The sequence below is a fragment of the Crocodylus siamensis genome, chromosome 8 (assembly GCF_052110815.1).
Source record: "Crocodylus siamensis isolate JL-2025a chromosome 8, ASM5211081v1, whole genome shotgun sequence".
Lineage (NCBI taxonomy): Eukaryota > Metazoa > Chordata > Crocodylia > Crocodylidae > Crocodylus > Crocodylus siamensis.
Genome location: NC_143402.1, coordinates 73,455,280 through 73,482,465, shown reverse-complemented (window position 1 = coordinate 73,482,465; position 27,186 = coordinate 73,455,280). Strand labels below are relative to the sequence as shown.

Genomic DNA, 27,186 nt, shown 5'->3' with positions numbered 1-27,186 from the left:
TTTTTATGCACTCTAATAGCATGTTTGTGTAATTCATAAAGAACCTCATGTTTTGAGTTTCTGTGGTATGCTCGGGGCCTAATTTGTAAGTGAGGGATTCAGTTTGCTCAAAAATATTGGTGTCTTTCTGTAAATATTCTTTCTAAGCACCTTTATAGAGCACATGAACATTAATTTTCCCAGCCCTTTCTCTCTGGTAAGCAGTTGTCCCATTTTACAGACAAGAAAGCCAGTACAGTTATGTCTTGTGTTTGAGAGCATCACCAGGGCCACAGAAAAATATAACACCAGAACTGAGATTGGGGAGTTCATTGCATCCAGGTGTACATTCAGACTAAAAGTAGAGCTAGTAATGATGATGATGATGATGATGATACCATTACTATGACGTTGTTTTTTATGAAGCACCTCCTATCCCAGGATCTTAAAACATTTTACAAAAATTAACACAGCATTTTCATTCTGCAGAAGGAGGAACTAAAACACAAAGGTTGTGGGCAATAAAATCCCTGGGTCCTGATGTTCTGCACTTTTATTGTAGCCACTACTCGTGTTGCTTCCTCACTGGAAAAGAGCTTTCTCTTGTTATTCTTTTCCAAACTTTGGCAGGCACCAGTATTAAACATGCGCAGGTCATTTTGACTTACACAGGCAAAGTAAAGAGTTGGTAGGATGTCTGTCTCCCCAGTGAGTGTTGATTTCCACAGCTATTTTTTGACCCCAAGTCCAACATCCCTAAAAGGGGTAAATTCTCATCTTGTGAAAAAATCACTTGAGGCAAACAAAGTTATTTCTTGGTTTCCTTTAGCCTTAACTGATCATTTTAACAGGCCAGATGTTGTCCTTCTGTAGTCTGTGAATGGCTTGGATAGGTGCCCAAAGGCAGAGTTTCCCCTAAATGATGAATTGTTTAAATATTGTGACTGTTGAAAATTTCTGTTGTATTTCAACCAAAAAGACATCGTTCATTCATTTAGCTGAAATAAGTTTCTTGTTGACTCATCCTTAGGTTACATGGATGACAGCGAAAATCATATGAAAGCAACAGATGAAAATAAAGGTACTTGTCACGCTTCTTTTTTAAGTGGTAATCTCTAAGTCATTTTGAGATCAAAGGTGGGGAGGTGGGACCCCATCACAGGCAATGTGTCAAGGGCATGCGGGGCATGTGCCCCCCTGCCACGTCCCCCAGATTTCTGCACCGACAGCAAGGTGCAGGGCACAGGGCTGGAGCCTGGCCAGAGCCAGGGCCCGGGAGCAGTGGGGGTGGTGGGGGTGGTGCAATGTTTGCGCCAATGGTGGGATGTGGGGCTGCAACCTGGCCAGACCCAATGCCTGGTAGTGGTGGTAGCGGCATTGGTGGGATGGAATTATGCCTCCCCACAGTCAGCACTTACATGTTGCCTATGGACCCCATACTGAGTGATAACTGGAAACTACCATCAGGACTTCAAAGGCTCATCCTTTGTCTCCCTTTCTTACCATCAACTTCTGCGTTAGTTCTTTTTCCCCTTTATAATATGATGATAACAATAGCCATCTCCCAATGGCACTCTGAAGGCAATGAATTGCTTGTATAGGACTTTAAGATAATCTGATGAAAGATGTCTATTAAAAGGAGATATCGTCAAGTAGTAGTTAAAAAGCAGCGTTTAAAAATGTAGATATTATGGCTACAAAAACGGAAAGAGATAAAAGTCCCTGTTTCTGCTTACCTTGTAGTCATGTGTAACTATTCAGACATGATTTTATCGTGATTCCTGCTAACCTTGTATGTAACAAAGTTTGGCCTGCCTAGTGTGTAAAAGACCAATTGAATTTATAAAACCTTTGTGTCAGACATTCATACGAGGCACAAGTTCGGCCCCATCCATGCAAAGTAGAGGCACCCTGTGAGAAGTAGTTCAGCCAGTGACACTGTCAGAGTTTTCAGATACTGCTTTTGAGCTTATGGGGCCTGTATGATATCCCCCAAAAAAGGACAAAGGAGTTAGTTCCCAGGAGCTGCATTAGCAAAATAAACCCCAAAAGAGACTCTGGCAGTTAGCAAGGGAATGTGTTACATAGGTGTTCCCTGTTTTAATAATTTAAGGTTGTTGGTTGCAGGTAGGCAGACGTGGTTCTTTGGGTAGATGTGATATTTTTTATTAGGCCAACTAAATAGTTGGAAAAATTGTTCTTTGTAAGCTTTTGGGTACAAACACCCTTCTTCAGGCATAGGGGAAGTCTGCCTGATGCTTTGTGTGCTCTCCTGGGTAGAATAGAAGCCAATATGCAAAAGGCAAGTATGTGAAAATGCAGTGAGCATGGCAGTGAGCATCAGAGGGAATGGGAGACAATTGGTGTGAGACAATTAGGTGGAGAAGAAAAAAGGGGAATGTTGAACTAGTGATAGAATGTAGCTGGTAAAATGGAGGCAGGTTACCTGGGGTTATCAGATATTAGGCAGATTATAATGTGCTATAAATACCCTGTTTGTATTTAGTCCATGATTTTTTTGTATCTAGTAGATTTATGAAGTGAAGTTCGTAGGCTCGTCTACAAAAGGTGTTTTGTAAGTTCCCCTTGAGAACTGAGAAATCGAGGGCAGAGAGAGTAGTTGTCTTGTGAGAAATGTGCACCCAGAGGTAATTGGGTGTTTTTGTCTTTCGTATTTTCAGTGTGCATTCATTCTGGTGCGCAGTTGTTGTTTGGTTTCTCCTACATATTTTCCATCACAGCATTTACTGCATTGGATGAGATATATTAACGTTTTTGGCGGTGCAGGTATAAGATCCAAGGAATGGTGATGTTTCTGTTGTGGGGTGTAGTTATTGTGGGAGTGGTGGGGATGCGTTGGCAGGTTCTACATTTTTCCCCAGCATGGTCTGGAGCCATTCAATGTGGTTTGGGCCATAGGAAGTTTGCTGCTGGTGATGAAGTTGGCAAGGTTCGGTGCTTGTTTGGGTGCTCGGATGGGTGGTTTCTGTTCTACTTAGGAGAACACACAGGGTAGATCTTGGGTTCCTTTTCAATTCCCAAAGCGATCTCTGATTTAAAAGCTTGGAGACCACTGGTGTAGATGGTTGGGCTTCAGACTAATTATTATGTCTGTGAGTGGTCCACAAACCATAGTTTGGAGATTATTGGTTTATGGAGAAAACTTAAGCATCTAATTTGACTATGCTGATCACAAGCTGATGGCTGGATGTCCATGAGGACATTTTCTAAAGATAGGTAGAGGTCTTAGCTCAAATAGAAGGGGATGAGCCTGCAGTGGAAAAGCAGATCTGTGAATGAGATTCACAAAAGGTAGCAGAGGGGGGATGAGGAGGCTCCTCTGAAGAAATACTAAAGAAGTGATTGGGGAGCTTAGTAGGGAACCAGGATTAGGCAATCACAAAAGCTGAAGACAGGTTTTCAAACACAGGAGGATAGCTGAAGGTAGTTAAGAGGAGGATAGACTACCGGCTTTGAACTATGACCTCAAAAAAGGTTATTAAAGTCTTCTACATTTTTAGCTGAGTGCAAAAGATGGAAGCCAGATGGGCATCTAGGATGGGACAGGAAGAAACAAACCTCAGAGGAGAAGGCAGTAGTTGTAGAGAGCTTTCATTGAGCTTAGGGATAAAAGAGTGAAGGGAGGCTGGCAGTAGGTAGGGGAGGGTGTTGGCGGTAGCCTGGGTATGAGGAACCAGAAAGAGGTCCAAGTGGAAGCAAGATGGCATTGGATCACTGATGAGAGCAGATGAGAACTTTTGCTTCAGTGTCTGAGGTCAAGGAGAAAGTAATGAAGGGAGGGGGAGAAAGAGAAGGAATCTGGGAGGGAGAGTAGGAGAGCAAGAACGAACATGAGCATAGTTGGAGCTGCAATATGCACTCGGGGGACTATCAGAAAATCCTCATTTGCACTGCACCATTTTTCAGATTGCAGATAACAGGCATGTGTTTCGGGCATGACCCAGGTGTTGTCCAGGTCATGCAGTTTTAGGAAGTCTACTTAGCACCAAGCTCCTGCTCCCAGGGAGGGCTGGGGTCCAGTTATGGATCATCCTAACAGATTTAGTCACCAGAATAACTCAGGACCTGATCCTGTGTCCATTAAAGTCCACGGGCATTGGCTGTTGATTTTCACTGGTGGCAGGATCAGGTCCACAGCCAGTATGGAGTATGCAGTGCTACAAAGAACCATCTTCTTGCTATCTTTGGGGCAGGACCTGAGCACGAGGTTACTGAGGTGGAGTATACTGAAGTTGAAGTGTCAACGCCTGATCCTCACAGAGGTAACTAACTGCCCTGTCCAGTGATGTTTTCGGAGTAACTACGGGAATGCTGCTGTTCCCACTGATCTGCTGTTGTCTTCAAAGGGAACAGGCCCAGGTCCAATATGCATGCACAATTATTCTGTGATTATAGCTCTCATTGAACCAGGGGCTATATGGACAGCAGCAGGGCATCTGTTACCAGGGCCAGTAAAGGCTTTTCCCATTTTCCAGTCTTTTCCTGTGTACCCACCCAGCCTTTGTACATAAGATCTTTGGAGTGCAGTGTTCCCAGATGGCACAGGAGGCAACCTGCTGTAAGTCTGCATTATGTGGGTTCAACACTTACTGGGGAGCACTGAACTATCCTTTTTAGTTTAACTGCGTGGGCTCAGCCTGTGAAACCAACAGGAAGGTTTCCAAGACCCAGGGTGGGACTGTGGGCTATCCACTCTCTCAAAGGTTGGCGAGAACAAGGGAGTGCAAGATGGAGGAAGTCATCCATTCTAAATGTGGAGGAAAACAGGGAAGAACCCAAAGGAGTCCTGAAATCTGCAGGACAGAGCATGGAGAGTGACCTGGCAACGAGCGCTGCCTGTAGCTGCAGGCGTTCCACGGCAGCAGTAGCCAGAACTGTTAGCACAGAGCTAAGATGTGTCTAGTCATATTTCCTAACCTCTAAGGACATGTTGGATTGTAGCCCCAAAGGCAGAGTATGCAGCTTAATCACTTTATCTCACCCCAGGAATCCCGGTCTCCTCAAGCTCCTTGGCCAGAGAATTGTCAGAACGAACATGAAAGCGAATAAGAGTGAATAAAATCCATGGGACACATGAAGCAGCCGTGTCCCAGACTTCAGCCATGACCCAGAATTCACTGACCCACTCTTTCCAGAAAGGACACCAGTTTATTTCGTGGGCTGAAGCCAGGCTTTTACAGTTAGCAGTACAAGGGCTTGGTTGTGTGAATGTGCCATCTCTGAGCTTTTTGGCAGCAAAAAGCCGTCTGGCAGCTGATTCTTCACTTTCCATGCCCTCACTCCTCTGACATGCTGCTCCATCCAGCCCTGTGGCTCCCCTGCCTGTTTCCCAACCATGCTGCCTATTTATCTTTGGTAAATGGTGCACCTGAAGCCATTATATGGGATTTTAGAATATGCTCCATAGTTCTGTCAAGTCCTGTCACATATTCAACTCATGCCCCATGCATGATTACAGCTTGGGATGTTGTTAGAAGTACTGTCTATCAGATGATATCTTCTTTGGGTTCAAGACAGATCCCTAAGGAGAGCCCCTGCATCCTAGCCAGCCTCTCTCACAGTAGTACAGATGTATGTCCCAGGCAGGGTGTAAGGTCCAGTCTGCACTACACAAATTATCATTTTAACTGGACCCACTTAAACTTCACTCTTTCAAATGACAGGTTAAATATGTTGCTTGCAGCCATGGCCCCAACACTACCAGTGTTTATATGTTACTTTCCAAAGCATTGAGATGCTGCTATGAAATCAGACTGGGTTGTGTACCAAAGAGTAACTCTGCTCTGTGCTGCACAGAACGATGAAAATGGGATAAAATTAATTCTCAGGGAAAAAGAGGAGTAAAATCAGCTTTTAGATGCCTGCAGCAGCTTCTCACACTTACACTTTTGGCCCCTGAGGTCCCGTTGATGCTTTCATCATGTTGATGTATATATTTTACTTCAAACCATAGTATTCTTCCTTGGTGCTCTGTTATCATCACAACCAAAGCGTACATACGATATGAGTGAACTCCGTAAGAATCCTCTGAGTTAGCCTGGCACTTCCTCTGGCTTTCTCTGCTTTCTGCATGCAGACAAAGCAGACATCACAACCTAGCTTTACAGTCTATACCCAGTGCATGCAGTCCTCATCCAGCCAGCAGCATTCAGCGCTGGCAGTGTCTGTACAGTGGGCCATTTTTTAATCCAGGCAATTAATTTTCCTTTCACAGTCTGCTGTTTTAATTTCTTCAAAAAACAAAAGCAAAGGATCTGACCCTGCAGGATGGTAAACACACTCAATTTCCCTTCACTGTATTGGCATCCCAAGTGCTTATCAATCTTTGCAAGCTTTTGAGTACATGCTTTAAATTATTAGCTACTGCACATTCATCTCTTCTGTCACCACCGTCATCAGTGGCACATTTCCTGCTGATCACAAGGGGAGCAGAGTCAGTTTATATTTAAAAATTAAGGCATAAAAATAACTTGGAGCCCTTCTGGGGTTTAGGAATAATTAAATAGTAGAATTATCTAAGGTATTGGCCTTAGAGAGCCATTTAAACTTGATTTTGCTCTGTTTCTTCAAGCCAGATCAGTACTGGCTGCTAACATTTTTTTCAAACATACTACAGCTGTGGGATTCCTTTCTACATAGACTTCCTTTCTACCATTGCTAAAAACCAAAGGTGTACCAATGTTATCAGTGGTGACAAACTCTCCAGAAGAGAAGCTAATAAAGACAAAGCCTAACTGTTTAATTTTTACCCCATTTGTAAATTGGTTTGTAAATTGTAAATTATTTGTGAAGAATTTTGAGGTTCCTATGATAGAAGGGGGTAGACAAGGCAGGTACTTTTTCAGGGTTGGAGCTGCTTGCTGGTTTGGCATTCAAAGAAATACTGTTGGTAGGGAATAATTTGAATGAAACTTTAAGGAGAGACTATGCTTCACAAAAAATATAGTGCATATCTTTTCTAAATTTATGTATGTGAAATTGCTGTTCAGTGAGTCAAGTCTTTATTGTTAATACAAGGAAAAACAGAGACCAAAGCTAAAATACTGTCAGGAAATAGCCGTAAAAGGAGAAGGGAGAAATTGCTATCATGCCTGAGTAAGCATGGGCCCATCCTTTTACATTTATAAACAGTTAGTCATCAGCACTGTGCGATCACTGGGAACAAACTGGCGTATTACCTGAATCCTTTTTGCTGGCATGTCTGCTCAGAGTTGGGACCAGGAGCAACTAGCAGAAGGCTAACAAAAAAAAAAAAAAGGTCATGAGCAATTATATGAAATCAAGATCAACTTGAATTTAAATAATCAAATCATCCAGAGGCCTAATCCAGGTCCCAGTAGGAGTCTACCCTGAATCGGTGGGAATTGACTCAAGCTTGTAACATACTAACAGGCCATTTCCGATGAATGTCTGTCGGCTGGGCTCCTGTAGCCTTTCTTGGTGGATCAACCACATGTAACAGTAGACTGTGAAATCAGGAGATTATTAGAGGATCTTCAGTCTGTTACTCAAGGAAAGTTTATAACAGATCAGTGCTATTGAGAAGTGTGATTAGGTGCTTGCTGAAGTCTAGATCCTTGCCAATGAAATTAATGGGAGTCTTGTATTCAGCTTCAACACCTGTCATCCCCTGAGTCTAAAGCACATGTACCATAAGTATTTAAAATTAATTCAAAGGTAAGAATGTGTTTCAGTGGGGCATGAAACACTGAAATCCTACTTAACCATACAGTACAATATCCTGATATTCTTAGTTTGACTGCAGAGAAGTAGCCACATTTGTCATTTTCAATCATTTAATGGCCTTGTGGCTAAAACATAAGATTGTGCACAGCGCTTCTGGCTCTACAACAAACATTTGGCATGACCTTAGAAAAGTCACTTAACTTTTCTGTTCTTCAGAATTTACAACAAAATAACAGGCCTTCAGGGTGTTGAGTCCCAAAACGAACAAAATGTAATTAGTGTTTTTAAATTGCTTTGAGATCCTTCAGCAAAAAGCTTCCCAGCGTATCCACTCCACTGAGTTAGATGCATGCCATCTAAATTACAGTGTGGCTTGCCTGGTGAATCTGGGACGAGCCAAGCCACATCTACAACTCTATCATAGGTATGTATGTGTCAAAATCAAGGTTAGGATGGAAAATTAGTTTTAGTCTTGAAAATTAATTTGAATAATGGAGAGAGAATGCATCTCCATAACACAGCCACCTGGACTGGATGGGGAGTTTGCCTGCCTTTTCATACTGATATCCAGTGGCACATTGCTGCTTATAAAACTGTTTCCTGTGCAAGTACAACAGTATGTTCTGCTTGTTTAAGGAGCTTTTTATAAAGCAAACAAAAAAGAAAAGAAATTGATTCTGTGCCAATACATTTTCCAGCTCCTGTACAGAAGGGGACTGAACCAGTTTATAGTGAAATCAGAAAAGCTAAGAATGGTAAGTAAGCTAGTGAAAAACTAACTACGTGAAGGAAGTTTGAAAGCATTTTGTATAAGAAGATCGGGGGATAGGTCTGTGAGTTTAGAAGTAGTTGGTGTAAAAGTGAAACATGGAGATCATATGGAAACATCCTGAATAGCAGCTAAAAAACTTAACTGTTAAACTCCATAGTTCCCTTGTACTTCGTGGAGAGTAATGATCTTAGTAGGGGGAGAATAACACCTAGAACATCTGCTCCATTAATCCATTTACACTGTATACATCTGCTTCAGCTGTCTGAATCTGAATTTGAGCTTCCACCAAATTATGGGGTTTAGGATGGTCTGTTCTGAGTCAGGCTCCTCTCCCACTGGGAATCCTTTGACTTCCCAGTTTTTTTTCTTGCTGGCATGCCTTTTAGATGCTCTAGAATATTCCCTATTTCTGGAAATTTCTTCTAGGTGACACAAAATGTTACATATTTCTGGGTGTTTTTTCTCCTGTCTCCATAACGGTTATTTAAAACATAAATAACCCCAGTACACATTGGTATTTGAAGCAAAAATATCACATTTGTGTCTTAATACAATCAGAACACCGTCCAAACTGGGGACGCCAATTATTGCCGTCTCCCAGCTCTGGAAGGCAACAAAAATTCTTCTGTATACCTGGATCTCAGCAGCATTCCTTCTGCCAGTTGCTATCTATAGTTGCTCCAGCAGTACTGAGTTTCCAGAGACTGTGAGTCTTGAGGCTTCCTGTGAGTTTGTCAGAGACTAAATAAGAGCGGATATCCTTCCATCTCCTTTGTATCAAGGAGTCTCCATTTGTAAATGTCAGGGCTGTTAGCCAGTCAGCTTTTCTTTTTCCTCAACATGTGGCTTTGGTGGATTTCATGCTTTATTTCTTTTCTCATGTCTGCTTTGCTGATTTTCCATTTTTATCTGGGATTTCTTCCCCCTTCCTGCAGAGGATTTCCATACTTCTATAGAATCTTCCATTTGAGGATCTCATGGTACTTTACAAACATTACTTCATTTTCCCCTGTGAGGAACAGTTAAGGTCATTTTTATCTGCATTTTACAGCTGAGTAAATAGAGAGATTAGGTAATTTGCTGACAGTCCCACCAGTTGGACCATGGAAAAGCTGAAAGTAGAACCCAGGGATCCCAATTCCCAATTTGTTGCTGAACTCCTAACCTATGTTCCCTGCTCACAGTCTTTCTTTCCCAGAAATGAAAAATAGCTGTTAAACCAAAAGCCAGGGTTGGGTACTTGATATGGCACAGCCCTTGCAACTGTGTATGGAATATGCTGCACATTTTGGACCACAATCCAGTGCCCATTGAAACTGAGGGAAAGTCTCTCACTGAATTCAAGTTTTGGATCTTGCCCTTACTGAGATGCATAAGCAGACTGTGTACTTCTGATTTTCATTGTGCCCAAGTGGGAAATCCACAAGTATTATGCCTTTCATGATGCCTTTCCTCTCCAAAAATGGAAAGTGCCTCATGTACTGGAACGACCCTTTGTGAGATCAAATTCATCCGCTCAAGTGTGCTAGAGGGTAGTTTTATTCAAGGCCTTTATAAAATTATTTATTGTAAGGCAGGAAGTGCAGTGAAATGAGATTCGATCGGAAGTCTAGGTTGAATTAGACAGATATATGCAAGCACCCCTTAATCTTACAATCCACCTGCTCCTTTATGCCTAACATACTACAATCCAGTTATTTTTGGAAATGTAATAACAGTGTATTGTTTTAATCACGTCTGTTTTTCCTGACTGATACACAGGAAAAGTGTTTCAAATAGATAAGCAGGACATCACACGGGTGTACAGTAGTTTTAGATGGCTACATTACATATCTGAATATAATAGTTACTTTATTTACGGAGAGTCTGCATGATACCAGTGTAGTGCAACAAGGGATTGGGATTTGGGGTTCATAGAGAACCAGAGCATCCACAACGGTTCAGACTGATTAATGCTTTAAAACCTGATCCTGCAAGATCCTGGGGACCTCATAGAAAGAGCTGGGGACCCTTGACCTTCTTGTCATTATGTGGTTGTATGGCACATTGCCACTCTTGATAGATGTCCTTAAGTGCATTGTATTCTCTTGTACCAGTTACCTGAGTCACAGTAGCATTGTATCATCTATCTAGTGCTTTGCTAACACTTTCTCTGCCTGTCATTCTTGCTCTACCTCCCTCACACTGGTACGGCACAGTCTATAGCCTGATCCCTGTGGAACAACTGGGCAGACACAGCCAAAGAGTTTGTCTCCATTAGAAAGTTACTGCGATTCAGGAAGCATGTAAATGAAGTGAAGTAGCTACCCTGAAATAACTCCATGCATGGGTACTTATTCTTGAAGATGATTGCCTTGTTCCTGTTTAGCTTAATCCACTTCTGAAAGAGGAGAAGGACTTTTACAAAGTGGATTACAGTGAACAAGAACAAGGATAAGGACCTCCATACATGAACCTATTTCCTAATGTCGCCAGGGGCCAGAAGCATGAACATTAAGGCTCCTCTTCATTGCTCAGGCAATAAGTGAAAATTATACTCCCTAGTGCAGGGGTTGTCAGCTGGGGGTATGCATACTCCTGGGGGTACTTGGGAAGGCCCCAGGGGGTATGTGGCATGGCACTGCACACCACCGCCAAGCGCCACTGCCACACTGCTTCATGTTTGGCTGCTGGGGGGCCCCCCTGCTCATCAACTGGCCCCCAGTGGACTGTCCCTCCCCTCCGCTCCACATCCAGAAGGGGTACCCACCAGAAGGGGTACTCTCCTCAAAGAAGGTTGACACCCCCTGTCCTAGTGTAATGCATAGACAGATGATGGACAGAGGCTGCTGTTCTGACTTCTGCTATCTTCTCCCTTTGTAAAGTTTTCCCTTTTCTCTGAGGTTTGGAATTATCTGCTCCTCCTTTTCTGTTTCTGTAGCTGACCATGATAAGGCCTCCTTCTCTACTGCACTGGTTCCCTAGGACTGAGCACTGTCCAGAGCTTGTGGTTGCTGGAAAGATTAAATGGGCTTAGACTTCAAAAACTCAAATCTGCATTTCAGACTCACTAAAACACATTTGGTTTTAGATCTGGGGTAGAGGAAAGAGGCCAGTTGTGAAATTGTGAAATTCAGCTCTGATCCAGCCCATCAAAGTTTAGGATCAAATATTAAAACAGCAGAAGACTGTAATTTGTCCAGTGGACTCTAGATTTCCACTGTACAGCATTCATAGGTTTCATCGACACCAGGGCTGGAAGGGACCTCGGAAGATCTTCGAATCCAGCCCCCTGCCCCAGGGGCAGGAAGTCAGCTGGGTGTCCAAATGTTTCTTAAAAGAGTCCAGAGTAGGTGGTTGCACCACCTCTGGAGGGAGTCTATTCCAGGCCTTGGGGGCTTGGACAGTAAAGAAGTTTTTCCTTGTGTCCAGCCTAAAATGGTTTTGAAGGAGTTTGTGGCGCTGATCTTGTCATCCCTTGGGGCGCTCTGGCATTCCCCCAGCTCCTGATGTATTTATAGGCAGCCACCAGGTCACCCCTGAGCCTGGCTTTTCCAGGGTGAAGCGTCCCATGTTCTCTTGCCTTCTGTTCATGCACATGGCTCTCCTCTGGATTCTCTCAAGCTTTTCCACATCCTTTTTAAATTGTGGAGTCCAGAATTGGATGTAGCCCTCTAGCTGTGGTCTCGCCAAGGCCAAGTACAGCAGAAGGACAACATCCTGAGATTTACTTGAGAAGCATCTATGGAGGTAAGCCAGAGTTTTGTTTTCTGTACCAGGTGCTCATGTTCATCTTGTGGTCAGTCGTGACCCCAAGTCCCTTTCAGCCACAGAAAAGAGCCACCAAACACAAAGGGAGTCGAACCCCCAATCTATTAGTCCAAAGTCAGACACCTTACCCATTAGGCCACGCAGTTAGGGATAACAAACAGGAGCAAAGTTGGTAGTACGTTCATCTTGGCTTCAGGAACAGCTGGTAGAAGTGACACTGCCAGTGTTAATTTATTTTTTTTAAAAATCTGACTTGAAGCATCCAGTAAAATGACCCCAGGGATTAATGTAAAACATTTTTAAATGTATCAAATATTCACTCCCATAACTAGATTTCAAGGCTTTGTGGAAAATGCCTAAAACTAAGGCTCAGCCATCAGTAGAACTAAAATCAGTTGTACCTTTGGATGGCACTTCTGGGAAGGCTTCTTTTAATGCCCCTTCAACTGGTGTTTCTGCAATTGCAGATTTAGTATAATAAGGGCTTCTGGCAGGAGGAAGGAAAGCACTATGAATTTCTCCATGATCCAAATCTTTGGGAAGGGTTTCATTGCGAGAGAAAAAGAGGGTTAGGGAGGATACAACAGATTCAGCTCAGCCCCACAGCATCCACCTTGCAGCTCTTGTTTTTCAGGATGCTCGGGAGTAATGATAGGTAATGGATATGTGCATTCCTGTTCCTCCCGCAGATGCTGTGCCTTCACCCTGAGGATCTGATCCAAAGATGATGGGAGGCTCCCTGCTGGCTTTTATAGGCATTGGATCAGACCCTTGGTGGCATCGCAGAGCTCATTGTGATACTGTAGCCTTGGGGCTCCTGTCTGGTTTCTATTTTTATTTCTTCTCTGGGAAAAGGGAAATCTAGTGAATATAATACACAGCCAGTCTCAGTGTCACTTACACTGGAAAAACGAGTCCGTCACTTGGAGGCAGTTGCAGCAGCGAGACAGGAAATCAAAAGAATCCCGTTACAACTGACAATGCCCTGGAAAAACAAATATACCCTAGTGGAAGGAGACATGAGAAATCCCCACTGAACTGAGCAGTTTGGAACCAGCTATTAGAGATGGGCTGCAATGATCAGGAAATTTGCTTTACTGTTTTTCTGCACCCAGACCCCAGCTTCAACACCTCAGTACTCAGCTGGGATTTCTCATTAGAGCTGGGAAAAACCTTGACAGCAGGGAAGTTCACTTGGTTTGGGAACTTCCTTGCACACGCCAAAGTTTGCCTAAGGTGAGCTGTGTTTTGAGCTGCTCATGTGGAATAACGTGGAACCACCTGTAGTATGAGCCCATGCAAGTCCTTAACAGATCTGGCTCTGGCTCAGCAGGTAACAGATTTGGACCTCAAGCCTGGATCCAGACTATCATTATACTGTGAGGAATTAAGATCCACATTTTGCAGGACTTGACTTGAGTTTCAATCAAACATCAGGCAAAGCTTGGTGGTTTTAGCAGCATCTCTAAATGCACAGTTTCAGGGTTCATTGGGACTGATGATTTAAAACAAAATGCATGTGAACCCATAGGTAATGGCATCTTAGTGCTTCTGCTAAGCTCCATTGTACTTCTACTACCAATGCAATAGAGTGGCTGCAACTTACTTTGCTCTAAATGAGATCAGATTTGACCTAAGAGTTGTACCCTGTTCTCATGCATGTTTCACACTCATGATTGAATTCAGCCGTAGCCCTTGACTGTTGACTTAGAAATCTCCCCTTAAGCCTGTAGGGACTTGCAAATTCTCAAATTCCACATACTCTTATGTGGGTAATAGCAGCCAAAGCCACACACAGCTGGCATTTGTGCCGTAAGGCCAGTTCAGTCTTTGGTTCCTGTATGCAGATGTATTCATGCAGCCTGATGCCATTCAGAATGAACAACAGGAACGTACGCGTGGGAGTACCACCATGTAGCTCACTCTGCCCGCTTGCTTCTACCTTGCCATGCCATATCTCAGAAATGAGGTAGAAAAGCATATCCCAGAAAGGTGCCAAGCACCTTGGGTGCTGGGCAGATACTCAGTGCCACTCATTTTGGAGAGCTGGTGCATGGAGTGGGAATGAGTGAGCAGAGGATGTTTCATGGCAGCACTCTTGATCATGGTACAGAGGCAATATAGACACACTTTTAGAAACCTGTCAAAGCAGGCCAGCTTCTGAATACTCGGGAGCCATCTTAGTAATCCCTGACTTTGAACTTCAGGCTCACTTCTCAGGTGTCTGTTACAGAGAATACATAGCCCCTTCTTCACCACTGTTCCACATGACCTCTGCTCCGTAGCCAGGATGTCACTGCATCTTTTCCTGCCTCTTGTACTGGGAGAGAGCTCTGCCTGTCTCCTTTGAACTGATAGTATCCCCCCAGCCAACAATTAAATCTGGCTTCACTCAGATAACAAAAAGCGCCATATATTTATTCAATAGTTAAAACGGGGAAAATTGTAAAGCATTAACAATCTTGGCATATGGTATATGAAGAGCACCATCTAGCCAGATTAGTTAGTATAGTATAAACAACTCTACTTTAATTACAGAATACTTGCTTATTTGCCTGGTTCATAACACTGCAGAAATCACTTGGCTTCTAACAGCCAGTACAATCCCTGGCAGCTCAGAGGCAGCGTATGTTATTCCATGGCTGGGGATCTGCCGTTTACATAGCAATAATTTTGATCTTGCGTGATACAGTCATAAAAAGATGAGAAGTGCATTGTTGTCATGTATGACCTAGTAGCTTTTGGTTAGCAAACAGCCCTTCCTGGTAGCACAATACACAGTAACTAAGGATTAGAACGTAACTTGTTTCCATCAGTCATATGGATGGTTTTGTCCATTTCAAATTGGGCTTTGATCTAGCTGAGGGTAAATGGCATGATTGTTTTGCACTGTTAGTGTGTGAAGCATACAAAAAGCTTCTGTGTATTTTCCAAGCAAGTTTTGATTTGCTCCTATTAAACTGGATATGCATATTGGGCCCAACTTTATACTGGAGTTGCATTGGCGAGTTGGGTCACTCAAGGCATTTCTACGCGTGTAGGTATGCACACCTAAACGTAATGTGCCTTTGTTTATGGCACGTTAAGGCGATTCAGGTGCACATCTACACATAGATGCACTAATGTGCATTAAATTTAGGATGGCATAGCTAAGTCTTATTAGTGCATGTGTAGCTGCGCTAATGCACATTAAGAGTCTACATGTGGGTTAATGCAATTTAGCTATGCCATCTTAGCCATGCTTGGTACTTGCTTTAAGCAGGTATCAAGTTTACGTGGGATTAGCCTAAAATTGCCATTTTTAAGGAACATTAAGGGCATGCACGTGTGAACACACACCCTTAATGCACCTTAGAAATGGCAATTTTAGGCTAATCCCAGTTAAAAGGGCCATGTAGAAAAACCCTCAGCTCCTTTGTAGGACTCCTTTTGTAAGACTAGAGAGTTGTTAATGCAGAGTCTCTTAATGCAGAACTCTTGGCATATGAATGGATAGTTTGTGCTGGTATTTCTTCTGTATTCTAGACCAGAGGGGACAAAATATGGCCTGCAGGCCAGATCTGGCCTGACAAGCACTTTCACCCAGCCCACGGGGCCCCCCCAACAAACTGTGCCCTGCCGAGCCCTTCCACCCACAAGGCTGGGAGTGAGGTGCTCATGTATACATGCAGCCCTAAAAACATACCATATTGGCTCACTCTTACCTTTGTGGGCAGAAGAGTCTGGTGGGCCAACGTGCAGCTTCCATGCAGGGCTGCTGTTGCCACAGTCCCCAGGACCTGCTTGCTTCCCCAGTCTCCTGCTGCCTCCAGGCAGAAGGTAAGGAAGCAGCAGGGGTGGGGCTGCAGCTGGGAGGGAGCCCGGATCATGGGGCTGGGGCTGGTGGCAGCACAGAGGCTGTGCCCAGGGAAATGGGGGGGCAGCAGCAGCACAGAGCTGACGTGGGCAGTGTGTGGGTGTGAGGGAGAGTGGGGGTTGTGGGGGCCACCCCCCTGCACTTCCCATGGTGCACAGCCCCAGCAGGTGGTAGCAGCAGTAGGTGGGGCACAGATCCAGCTAGTGCTGCACCTTGTAGCAAATGGCACAGCCTCCACGTGGCTGCCTGTATCGCCAGCACTTCCTGCCACTCACACTCAGCCCTTGCACTCGCACAGCAGGGAGGGAAGTGCAGCACTGGAGAGTAGCCTCAGGCCTGAGCTAGCTGCTTTCACTGCCCCACAGGGGAAGGCTCCTGGGGCTTCCCTCCCCTGCAGCACAGCCCCTGTGGAGAAGGCAGCCAGCTCCAGAGCCTGAGGCTTCTCTCCAGCACTGTGCATCCCTAGCAGGGAAGGCACCTGGCTCCAGCACGTGGGGCTTCCCTCCCTGCTGTGTAAGTGCAGGGGCTGCACCTGAGTGGTGGGGAGTGCCAGCGATAAAGGCAGCTGTGCAGAGGCTGTGCCCCTCGCTGTGATGTACAGGACTGGCCGGAGCTGTGCCCAGCTGGACACCTGCACCCTGAGCGCCCCACCTGCTGCTAGGGTTCAGCCACCATGGGGGGAGGGTGTGGGAGGTCCAGACCCCCCACAACCTCCCTCATACCCACACCTTACCCCCACAATCCCCCACATATATGCAACCCCCCAACATACCCTATGCCCTCCCACACAACCACACCCCCTTACAATTTTCCCCTACATCTCCCCCACATCCTACCACACACCCACACCCACCCCTCCACAACCCACCATACACACACCACACACACGCACACCACCTCCCCGCAATATACAAAACGAATAATTTTTTTTTTTAGTTATTATGCACCCCCCTCTGTATTCACTACACAAACACAAATCATGACAAAAATATTTTTTGTAATAAAATTAAACATGTTATAGCAGGTGTCCGCCCCGTTCTAGACTCAGATATAGTTCATGGATGCACTGAAGAGCACAGTTCTGTTTCACAAAAGGCAGAATCATAATTCTAATGTAGTAGAAATGGTGATAATAGAAACTGGATGTACTTAACTGTGCACAAAGAATGTGAAGGGTGTAACGAGGAAGAAGAGAAAGGATCCATTAGCACGGTATCTACACAGTACAAATTTGATTAACCGGATAAAAGTGATCAAAGGTGAATTTACATTAGATAGTGAAGGAACTTCTGAAGAGAAGCTTACAAACCTGTTCATTAGCCATAACAATAGCACTTATCATTTGCATAATGTCTTTCAATTAAGGACCTCAAAGCACTTTTCCAATCTTAATTAAACACGCATCATGCCCATGGGGCAGATCATAAGTGCTGACAGTGGAGGGCACAACTCCATGCCGCTGCTGCCAGGCATAGCTGCTGCAGCCCCATGCCCACTGCTGGCACAGAAATTGCGCCACTGCGGCCATCCCCACTGCTGCCAGGCCCTTGCTCCAGCCAGGCTGCAGCTCTGTGCCTTGTGCCCCACTGTTGGTACAGAAATCTGGGGCTGGCCTCCCAGTGAGTTGTCTATGGGGCAGATTATTATATGTCACTTTAAAAATCGGTAAATGGAGACACAAAGAAATTAAGTGGCTTGTCTAGGTTCACGTGGTGCTTTGGTACAAGAGATCTGATTAACAGAGTTCTGACCCCCAAGCCTTTTCTCTGAATGCCAGATTCACTTCTCTCAACTCAACCACTCTATGTTGGGTTTAATTATGCACATAGGGTTTATGTTTCAGTCATTCAGGCTGCCGTAAAAATAAACACAAGGAGCTTGATCCAAAGCAAAATGCAGAAACTCCCATTGACTTCACTGGGCTATTGGATCAGGCCCAGGAATCCTTTAAAGCTCAGATGCCTTTTGGTACCTTTCTCCTCACTGGCACATTATTTCCCCATTCCTTCTCTCCCTGGTATCTGTGTATCAGATTCAGATGGGCGACTGGTGCCCCCTGAATCTGGGGGGGCACCCACAGATGCCACTGGTGGTGGTGAAGGCAGAGCTGGTGAGCTCCCACAGATGCTACCGGTGGCATCGGCAGTGGCCCTGTTGGGGGGGCATGTCAAGCAGTTGCAGACACCGCCAGCAGTGTCAGCAATGGGGACGACCCTGCCAGTGGGGGCATGTGCCCCGCGCCCCCCCCATGTCCTCCCTACCAGTTGCCTGTGTATTAGAGACCATCTCAATGTGCCAATAGGAGGACATCACGCATAACAGCTTGTATATAGAGGGAAATTCTTCCTTGTGCAACTAGTCCTTGGTCTCTCTGGATAAAATGTTTCATCAGGTAGACATCTACCTCGTTTTGGAGTACTTGTAGAGTTGGGGGCTTCTGTCTTGCTGTGTAGTCTGCAGTCCGCAGAATAGATGAACAAATGCTTGCATTTTATTGAAGTCAGTCTTTGAAATCAACAGGTACTGATCACATGCTTAAATTAGGCACCTGCCTAGGTACTTTGCTGGATTGGAAGTCTGAAAATTCACTTTCTAGCCCCTCAGCTAGCAAGTATATACCATTGCAAAATACTGAATACAGTGCAAATTACTTTAATCTAAGCATCTCATTTATTTGCACATAAAGTTTGTCATGCTGAAAGATGGCATTCTTCTAAGCTCTCTTTTATTTTCCAGATTCTGGGGAAAACAGATACTCCGTAAGTATATCTGTTTTGTTTTTTGAAACAAAATCGAGATTGCGAAAATGTATTATGTTAAATGTTTGACTAGTAAAATAGCATACCAGAACACTTACTTGCTTTTAACCTCATAACGCTTTGTTGGATACGTACAAGCAAGATTTTCTGCACTTTATTCCTATATTGGTTGACATTAAAGGTCATATGAAGCACCTGATATTGCAGAAGCTAGCTTGGGGCATGGATGGCACTTTCCAAAAGGATGCGTTAAACCGCCAGGCTGGTTTTACTTCGAGGCACCAGCCATCAATCTAACAGGGCAGCCCAACACTTTCTGCATTTAGTTTTATCCAATGAATTAGAAAAAAGGTTGGTTGAAAGGATGCTTGGCAGGATGTGTGATATTCTAAGGATGTATTAATGGAAAGCAAATTTTGACCCAATTTCATCACTTATTCTCATCCAGTCGGACATTAAAAGCAACACAGTCTGACTTCAGAGCTCAGTCAAGCTAACCATTTGTGGTTCAAATTTTGTGCATGATCCTTTGGTGAATAGTTTGACCACCAAGCCAATTGGAGAGAAAGTCAATTTGCAGAGAAAACAAGAGGCTAAAAGCCTTGAATGAGGGATTGCTCAGCTCTGCTAACTGCAAGAAGCAAAGAGCCTGCACTTCAGAAATGTGGAAATTACTGTTATTTATCGAATACCACCCACAGTGCCTACAGGGCACTGTTGAATCATGTGATGGCTAGTAAGTATTATTATTAACACTGTTATTGTGCTGGCACCTGAAATCCGTTGGGCATAGGGGAGACAGACGGGTCAATGCAGTCCCTGCTCTGAACTGTTTATAATGTCGATTATTTTTCAGATGAGAAACTCATAGTAAAATTCACCTGCCTTCATTTGCATAAAGGATCATATCAGGAGGTCAGGCTGTGAGTTAATTTGACCTCAGGAAAAAGGTGTTCTGACAGATAACTCATGAAAAGTGTGAAGACAGGAACTGAGGCAGATGTCGGTGAGAAACACACGGACCCAGTCTCCTGTTGACTTAAAGCAAGATAATGGGATCCCTAGAAAGCAGGTGCTGGTACTACATAGATCCCTCCTCTAGCCTTGCCTTGAATGATCTCAGCCATTGGCAGGGTCAGCACCATGACCTCAGTTAGTTGCGTCCCCAAGCAGAAGCCCAAGGGGAAAGAAGTCTGTGTTCGCTTAGATAAAATGCTAGCCCAACTCCAAATGAGAGCTAGCGTGTCTTTTTCCTGCTGCTTAATGCGACTCAAAAGCATTTACTTAAAAAGAATTCAAGAAAATAAGAAACTCATAAATAATCACAATGGCACTGTCTGCAGCAGCTGACGACAGACATTTGAGCTCTGAAAGACAGGGCTGCTCCCTCCATCAGCACTTGCGTCCACATGGGAAACAAAAGAAACGCTTGACATTGTTTACAGTCTCGCGGAAGAGCAAAGAAGGTCACAGAGTCTGTTTAAGTAAATAGGCATGTTTTAATGGCCAAATGGGGTTTTTCATGGCTTTGTCTCTTCTAGCTTGAAGGCTGGGCTTTTGTCTTTGATCTTAGCTTCTAAAATTAAATCAAGCCAAGCTGTCCTTCCCGTTACACCAGTCAGACCCCAGGATTTCACTAGGGGAGAATACAGCTCTTTTCTATCAGGCTCTAGGGTGAAGGTGGTTTGGGGCCAAGGAAGACGCATTGTCCCTTCTCAGCACTCTGCATTGTCTTTTGGAGACCAACCTTATTTTTGGGGGAGCCCTTGGGACTTCAAGAGGAGTTTCGGGGTGGGCAAGGCATGCAGGACGGGGTACTTTGTTTGCAACTTCCCAGCAACTTCAGCATAGTCAAACGGGGTTTCTACACACAATCCAGCTGCTAGCATGACCTGAGCTCTTGCAGTATGCAGCCAACACATGTATTTTCCAGGTCTGTCAGGATCCAGGGGGAGTTTGTGTTACAGGTCAAAACGGAGAGTTTGCAGGCAGCCCCCTCGGTTCTTTCTCCACCTCTGTCACTAACTTAATCAACTAATCACTAACCTAAATCGAGTTTCGCACTCTGTTTCACAAATGGGCAAGCTGAATTTAGTATCTCACTCATTGGAGTGCTTAGTCTTTTCATTGATTCAAGTTTACAAAGCACTTCTTGCTCTTTGGATAAAAGGTACTATCGCTGGGCAAAACTTAAGCACTTTGGGATTGTTTTGGGGATGTTTTTCCTCATTTACCAATGAGGAGACCTGAAGGCACAACAGAGTGGTATCATGGGGCTGTTTTGCTTTCTGAATATCATACAGTTTGCTTACAGTAAATGTTTCTAAAAACCCCGTGTAAACCGTTTTGGATATAATTAATTGGGCTCTGAGATCTTGCTGTCTCCCGGCATGCTTCGTGTGAGGAGGAAATGATTTCAGGCTGATGTTTTCCTTGTCTTACTTCCTACATAAAGGTAGATGGACTGTCACAAATGCTAATTTGTTAGGAATACCTTAAAGAAAGGTCTGCTTTCCAGCTAGTTGTGCGTCTTACCTGAGTTTTTCCAGAGGTCGTCTCTCATGGTTGTTCCACAGTCCACAGATTCCTGGTAGCGGGACTGAAGTGTGCCAGCAAAATTAACACCGTAGAGTGAGTAAGAGGCTTCTCAGAAAATGGCTCTAGTACAATGCATGAGACCATGTTGGTAACCTTGACACGTTCATTTAGCATATAGAACATTTCCATTATTAAGCATCCCTTGTGCAGCTAAATACTTTAACGGCTCCTGCTTAAATAATTGAATTGCTGTTGCTTCTGCAAATGTGGTAAACTCCCTTCCCCCAAACCTGATTTATCCAGACCTGGGGGATCAATCCTCAGTGAAGTTCTTGGTTAAAAGCAGGCCTTGCATCCTTCACTGCTAAGGAGTGAGCTTGAATGTCTTTGTGCTTTCTCCAGAGAAGTGATATACTGTGAGGATCAGAACGGTAGATTTGCTCATAAATTTTCCTTTTGCCTCTCAATTCTGTTAGGCAACGTAAGAGCAGAGAAGAGGCAAAAAAAAGTGTCTTTTGTTCTCATTTTTTGGTGGTACTTTTTCTCTGGAGCTTATTTTTACCAAGTTCTGTGCTCTGACTTACCTCAGAAGTACAGATCATCTGAGTGCGAATCAATCATCAAAAGGAAAAGGCTCCTAGTAACCTAAGTGACTTGACTTTCTTCCACAGATAGCTTTCTCCTGTAGAAAACAGAGGAAATGGTTGTACACAGTGCTTGATACTGCAGTTAGAGGCCCATGGTGTTTGCCTGCTCTCTTTGGGGCATCTTAATTAAATCAAATAAAACAGTTTCAGAACAGGCGGCAGGTTACCAGACTATGAATGGATCTTGAACATTCATTACCTGCCATATCATAGAGATAACACCACAGTGATATATGGAGTGGGACAGATGGCAAGAAGGAGCATTCGAGGGGAGCCCTATTGGTAGTCTTGTTATCGGGGGGCCAAGGGGCACAAATAGCCCTTTCGATTCCAATAACAGCAGTGAGTAGGCAAGATTGGATCCTTAGTGCCTGCTTCCAGTTTTGAATTCAAACAGCATTGTATATCCCACGTTTCAAATAAACCTTATTCAAATATATTCTCCAAGAAAATCTTAAAGCAAAGCATGGTTTTCATGCACTCTCTTCCACACCCATCCTCTACCTCTACATAATTGTTAGAATAAGTATAAACCAGGCATGGAAACTGTGAAGACCTTTGCAGTCTGTGCGGTGTGAGAGGATGATGAACACGAGGTCAAGGTTTTAATAAATAAACAGAACATTAACCACCTGGGGACATTATACAGATTCCCAGAAAGACGTTGGTATGAACTTTAGTCAAAGAGGGCGGTGTATTAGCCTCCCAGCCACCTGAATTATTTAAATTGCATTGTGGTCAAATGCAGCGATGGTCCAGATCTAATTTTTGGGGGTTTCTGGTCACTTCCCTGGTTCTTGTCAGCTTCAGGATTTTGGCTCGCAGGTCTATCTACGGGTTTCAAAAATAAATGGGGATCGCTGGGGTTTTTTGTTGTTGGGGGTTTTTTTGTTGGTTTTTTTTTTTTTTTTAACTTAAAATCAGCTTGGAAGTGTCTGGAGTAAATTAGTTGAATTACTCAGAGAGGAACTGGGAGGAGGTTTCCTTCCTGAAATCAGAGCTGGCAATCTTTCTAAGTTATTTAATGGTCTTAGTTTCTGAAAACATATTGAAGGAAATATCTTAACAATGAGAGAGCCACTTCGCCAAATACTAATTTGGTATTGTGTTGAATGTACTGTAGCAGTACATTCTGACTTCATGGTCCCCTCTCCCATCATTTTGACTTTTTTGTTTTTGTTTTATTTTGCCCCGGTGGTAAATGTGGACAGATGGCTTCACGCAGGACACAGTGTACTTTCAGGTGAACATTAGTATAAATGCAAAATGTACCTTCTGGGGGACAAACATCTCCTATTCTCCACCTACGTGGAGAAATCTTTGGGTCTTAACACATTGCCTGTACCTAACTGATCTGAAGTCATCTCATAAACTCAGTGTGAAAGGGGGATCTCTTTGCCAACAGTGCAGTGCAGCCATCTCTGAGGTGGGACATGGCATCTACTTAACTGCACCCAGTAGTGCTACACAATAGCTTAAGGTAGGAAATGAAGATGAATGGTGTGTCCAGTCAGAAATGTTGCGGGAACTCTAGACTGTCAGGAAGTGAAGGGCAAAGTGATCCTGTGAAATAAATACAGGTTAGAAACCAGAAGTTCTTGAAGGCTAATTCCAGTTTTTGCCCCTGACTCCCAGAGAAGTTGCAAAAGACTAGATCCGCAAAGGGAATCAGGTACTTAAATGCTGCCAGATTAATTGATTAGGTTACAGGCCACCATGTCTTCCCCAGCAGTGGATTATTTGAGACTATCTCAGGGGCCAGTAACCCCCGGCACTCAAGGCCATTTTGCTCGGCACACCACGGCCAGCCCGGGCTCTAAGCAGGTGCTGCTGGCCATGGAGCCCAGGCTGCTCCCAGCAGGCGGCTGGGAGGCTGCAAGCCCTGCTGCAAGCAGACTGGGCTCTGTGGGCCGGCTGCAGCCGGGAGGCTGCAAACAGCTGCTTTGGGCTGTGGCATGTCAGTACTCCAGCACCTTCCAAGGTAGACATTGTGGTTTTTTTGGCACTCTGGCCGAAAAACATTGCCTACCCTTGGACTAGCTTATACACCTTATTCCGGGTTGAGGGTTGGAATCCCCCAGTGGAGTAAAATGCTTCCCTCCAGCCTGGAATTCACGTTATGTGCGTGCAGCACGTTGCTGAGCTGTGCAGACATACCCAAGCTAGCCTGTATATCAGGAGCATTGAACCGGTGCTAACATGGCTAGCCAGGAAGTGCCCAGAGAAGGGTGGAACTTACCCTGCCCCCGCCCCTATTTTATGAACATTTCCTATTGGCTCGCTGAAGCAGCTACCCCAATCAGTATGCTGGTTGCTGTGGTTTCTATTCTGAGACACCACCCCATCCAGTGTGTGCAGCACCTAGCACCTGACTCAGGCCTGTGTGTGCTGCTTGGTCACAAGCCACCTAAAATTTGGCACTGCAGTGTTCAGCAATGTGACCCCCCCAAAAAAATCCTTTTATGGATCCAGCACTTGAGCTAAGATACTAAAATTTGAGTGTCTAAAGTTAGGCAACTGTGTGATATACATGTGAAGAAGTGGCCAGTCCCTCCCCACCCTCCCCATCCCTCATTTGACCTTAGTGCTCAGTGCAACTGAAAATCTGGTTGCTTATTTACAGGTCAGTGCCCAAAAATATATGGACACATTTGTATTTTTTGCAGTCACAATTGCTTAAGTGTACACAATCAGACTCGATATTTGTCAGCTCTGCTCTCCTACTGTTGTCATTCCCTCTCCTTCTGATGGGTAAGGCCATGATTAACTCAGTGCTTTGTGGGTCTTGTTGTTACCATAAATTAAATATTTAAGCAGATTTTCTTCATCTGAGAAAGAAGGAAGGTTGAATGTATGTTCACAAGGGTATTTTTTTCTCTTTTTCCCAACAGAAAATTGAAAGTTGTCCTGATGCCACTTAGAATAGCCAACTCGAATATCAACTGCTGGGAGAAAAACACAAAACCAAACCCAAGATGGAAGATGTTGCATCTGTTTCAAAAAACTCTGTGACACTTATTTAAGGATTTGCCAGGCTCTTATTTTTCAATGTTCGTTTCCTCAGGGTGAACAATAGAGATGTTCCTAAAGCACTGAATTAAAAATTTGCAAATAAAAGTGCTAATGGGAAAATGCCTATGGTGACCAACAGCTTGAGTCCCCCTCTTCAATTCCTTCCACTAAACAGTTTTATTTCTCTCATTTCTGTTTTATCCTGCCCTGGGGAATGGGAGTAGAAGTGGAGCTGTGACTACAATGTGGGGTACAGATACCTGAGCTAGCTTCAAGTAGTGGTTGGGTTGCAGCTCCTGGAAGCTCTGCCAGCATGGGTTTTACAGACTGATTCGAGCTGCAGGGGACAGACTATTACTGGTAGCCACACCAACTCTTTTATCGCTGTCTGTGCTACATAGTAATTGCAGCACTCTAAATTTATCTTGAAATATGAGCTCTTTTAAAACTTGGATATCCATACTGAGATTCAGAACTTCACCAAGTACACACATCAGTAGAGATGCAAGTTTTGGGGGTTTTTTGTTAAATTGATTCCCCTAGCTAAAAGTGTGTGAATCGGTTTGCCATATTGATTCTTTTCTGAAAGAATTCCTGACAGATCGCAATCCAGTGACACAAAATATAATCACAAACTAAAAGCTCCAGAAGCTGAAGTTCTTTCAGAATGTAAATTTGTCCCCAATCTTGCACTCTGTTCCTTTGTTCCAAAGCAGATTTAATTGTGGGATCTAGGTCTAGGTAAGAAGGTTGTCATTTTAAATGGCAAATAATCTTTAAAAAGCTAAACCAAAAAAAGAACCTAGTTATTCATACAGAGAAATTACAAGGATTTATATATACAGATATATATATGTGTGTGTGCGTGCGCTAACTGCTTTAAGCATTGCATTGAGGGCTCTGAGACATCTCCTTTCAAAGGAAAAAAGGGTTTTTTTGGCCCGAACCCCCTTCCCAGTCTAAGACTATTTTGTTTCTTACAGACTAGTAGTTTTTAATTTATTTTTTCCCTAAATAAAGCATTTAAACTTTTCACAGATGATTTTGTAGCATACTTCTGTTGGCAAATGTATATACTAGCATCCCACCAACCATAAAAAATGTTACCACAGTGAATTTGAGAAGGTATTTTAATAAAGAAATCTTTGAACTTAACTTTGCATCAAAACCTTGGGTGCTTTTCTTACTGGCTAATTATATCAAAAATATCTATAAAGGTCATTATTAGCGATAACTTCCATTGTGATGCAGATGTACGTAGTTATTGAATAAGAATATGATATCTCTGCCTCAAGTAACTCTAGAGACATGCCCATACTGTACTAAACCAGTTTAATCTCAAATCAGTATTTCATACTAGCCAAACTGAGAAATGTTAAGAACCAGTGTAAGTTGTTCTACATTCAGACTAAAATGGTTGTGAAGTACATTAGCTAAAAGGAACATATTAGTTAAAAAGCTCTTTGGTACTTATTGTATGGTTCCTTGCACAGCTCCCAGAACTGGTGGACTCTGGGATATTGCAAAATCCCATACCATAGAGCAGCAGTGGGTGCATCTATTCATCTGTCTCATCTGTCTGTGACCACGGACAGCCTGAATTGATTTAGATCAAACTTGCCTTTTACCCTACTGGCGGGCTTGTCCGCTCCAGCCCGTTCTTGGAATGCCGGTAGACTGCTTCAAGTACTTTTGTCTGTGTTTCAAAACCTGTTGGGGCATTAGATCAGTGAACTTGTTCTGTAGTGAAGACAAAGCTAGTGGACCCATGCTGTAAACAAGAGGCTGTTCTGCACGATGAGTTCAATGTCCTGTTATATAGAATAGGATTTCCGATGCCAAGCAAGCCTCATTAGCCTGTTAAACTGAACACTTGGGAAAGCTTCTTACGTTTGTTATTGAAACAATGCCCAGATTTGCTGAATACTTAGACAATAAGTTATTACAAAAATTGCCAGCTTAGTTCTTCACATTTCTATCAACTCACCAAGACTCACTCAGCGAATATACAAGTGTTCTGTTAACTGGTCACCTTTGCTGGAGTGGGGAGAGGAAGGGGAGAGAGGGCAGGGGGGAAAGGGGATCTTTTGAGTTTATCACTCACCAATACAGTAGAAAGGGGGAGAAAAAAAAGAGCAGGTAAGTGTGATTGATAAGGAAATGATT

General features: G+C 43.8%; 1 protein-coding gene across 17 annotated transcripts in view; it reads left to right on the top strand.

Annotated features, from left to right (window-relative positions):
- PECAM1 (platelet and endothelial cell adhesion molecule 1) overlaps nucleotides 1–26,175 on the top strand; it is a 43,947-nt gene extending 17,772 nt beyond the window's left edge. For 2 of the 17 annotated variants that reach the window (XM_090060297.1, XM_090060285.1), the window contains exons 12-17: nucleotides 1,010–1,060; nucleotides 4,194–4,262; nucleotides 8,385–8,441; nucleotides 18,801–18,823; nucleotides 23,220–23,251; nucleotides 24,900–26,175. In XM_090060297.1, the coding sequence (XP_089916423.1) occupies nucleotides 1,010–1,060; nucleotides 4,194–4,262; nucleotides 8,385–8,441; nucleotides 18,801–18,823; nucleotides 23,220–23,251; nucleotides 24,900–25,020 (353 nt within the window). In that variant the 3' untranslated portion in view covers nucleotides 25,021–26,175. Of the gene's footprint in view, nucleotides 1–1,009; nucleotides 1,061–4,193; nucleotides 4,263–6,214; nucleotides 6,271–8,384; nucleotides 8,442–18,800; nucleotides 18,824–21,399; nucleotides 21,455–23,219; nucleotides 23,252–24,899 lie in introns of those variants that run through there. The other 15 variants (XR_016443855.1, XR_016443856.1, XM_090060291.1 and 12 more) reach the window with 15 other exon arrangements.
- Nucleotides 26,176–27,186: the final 1,011 nt, after the last annotated feature.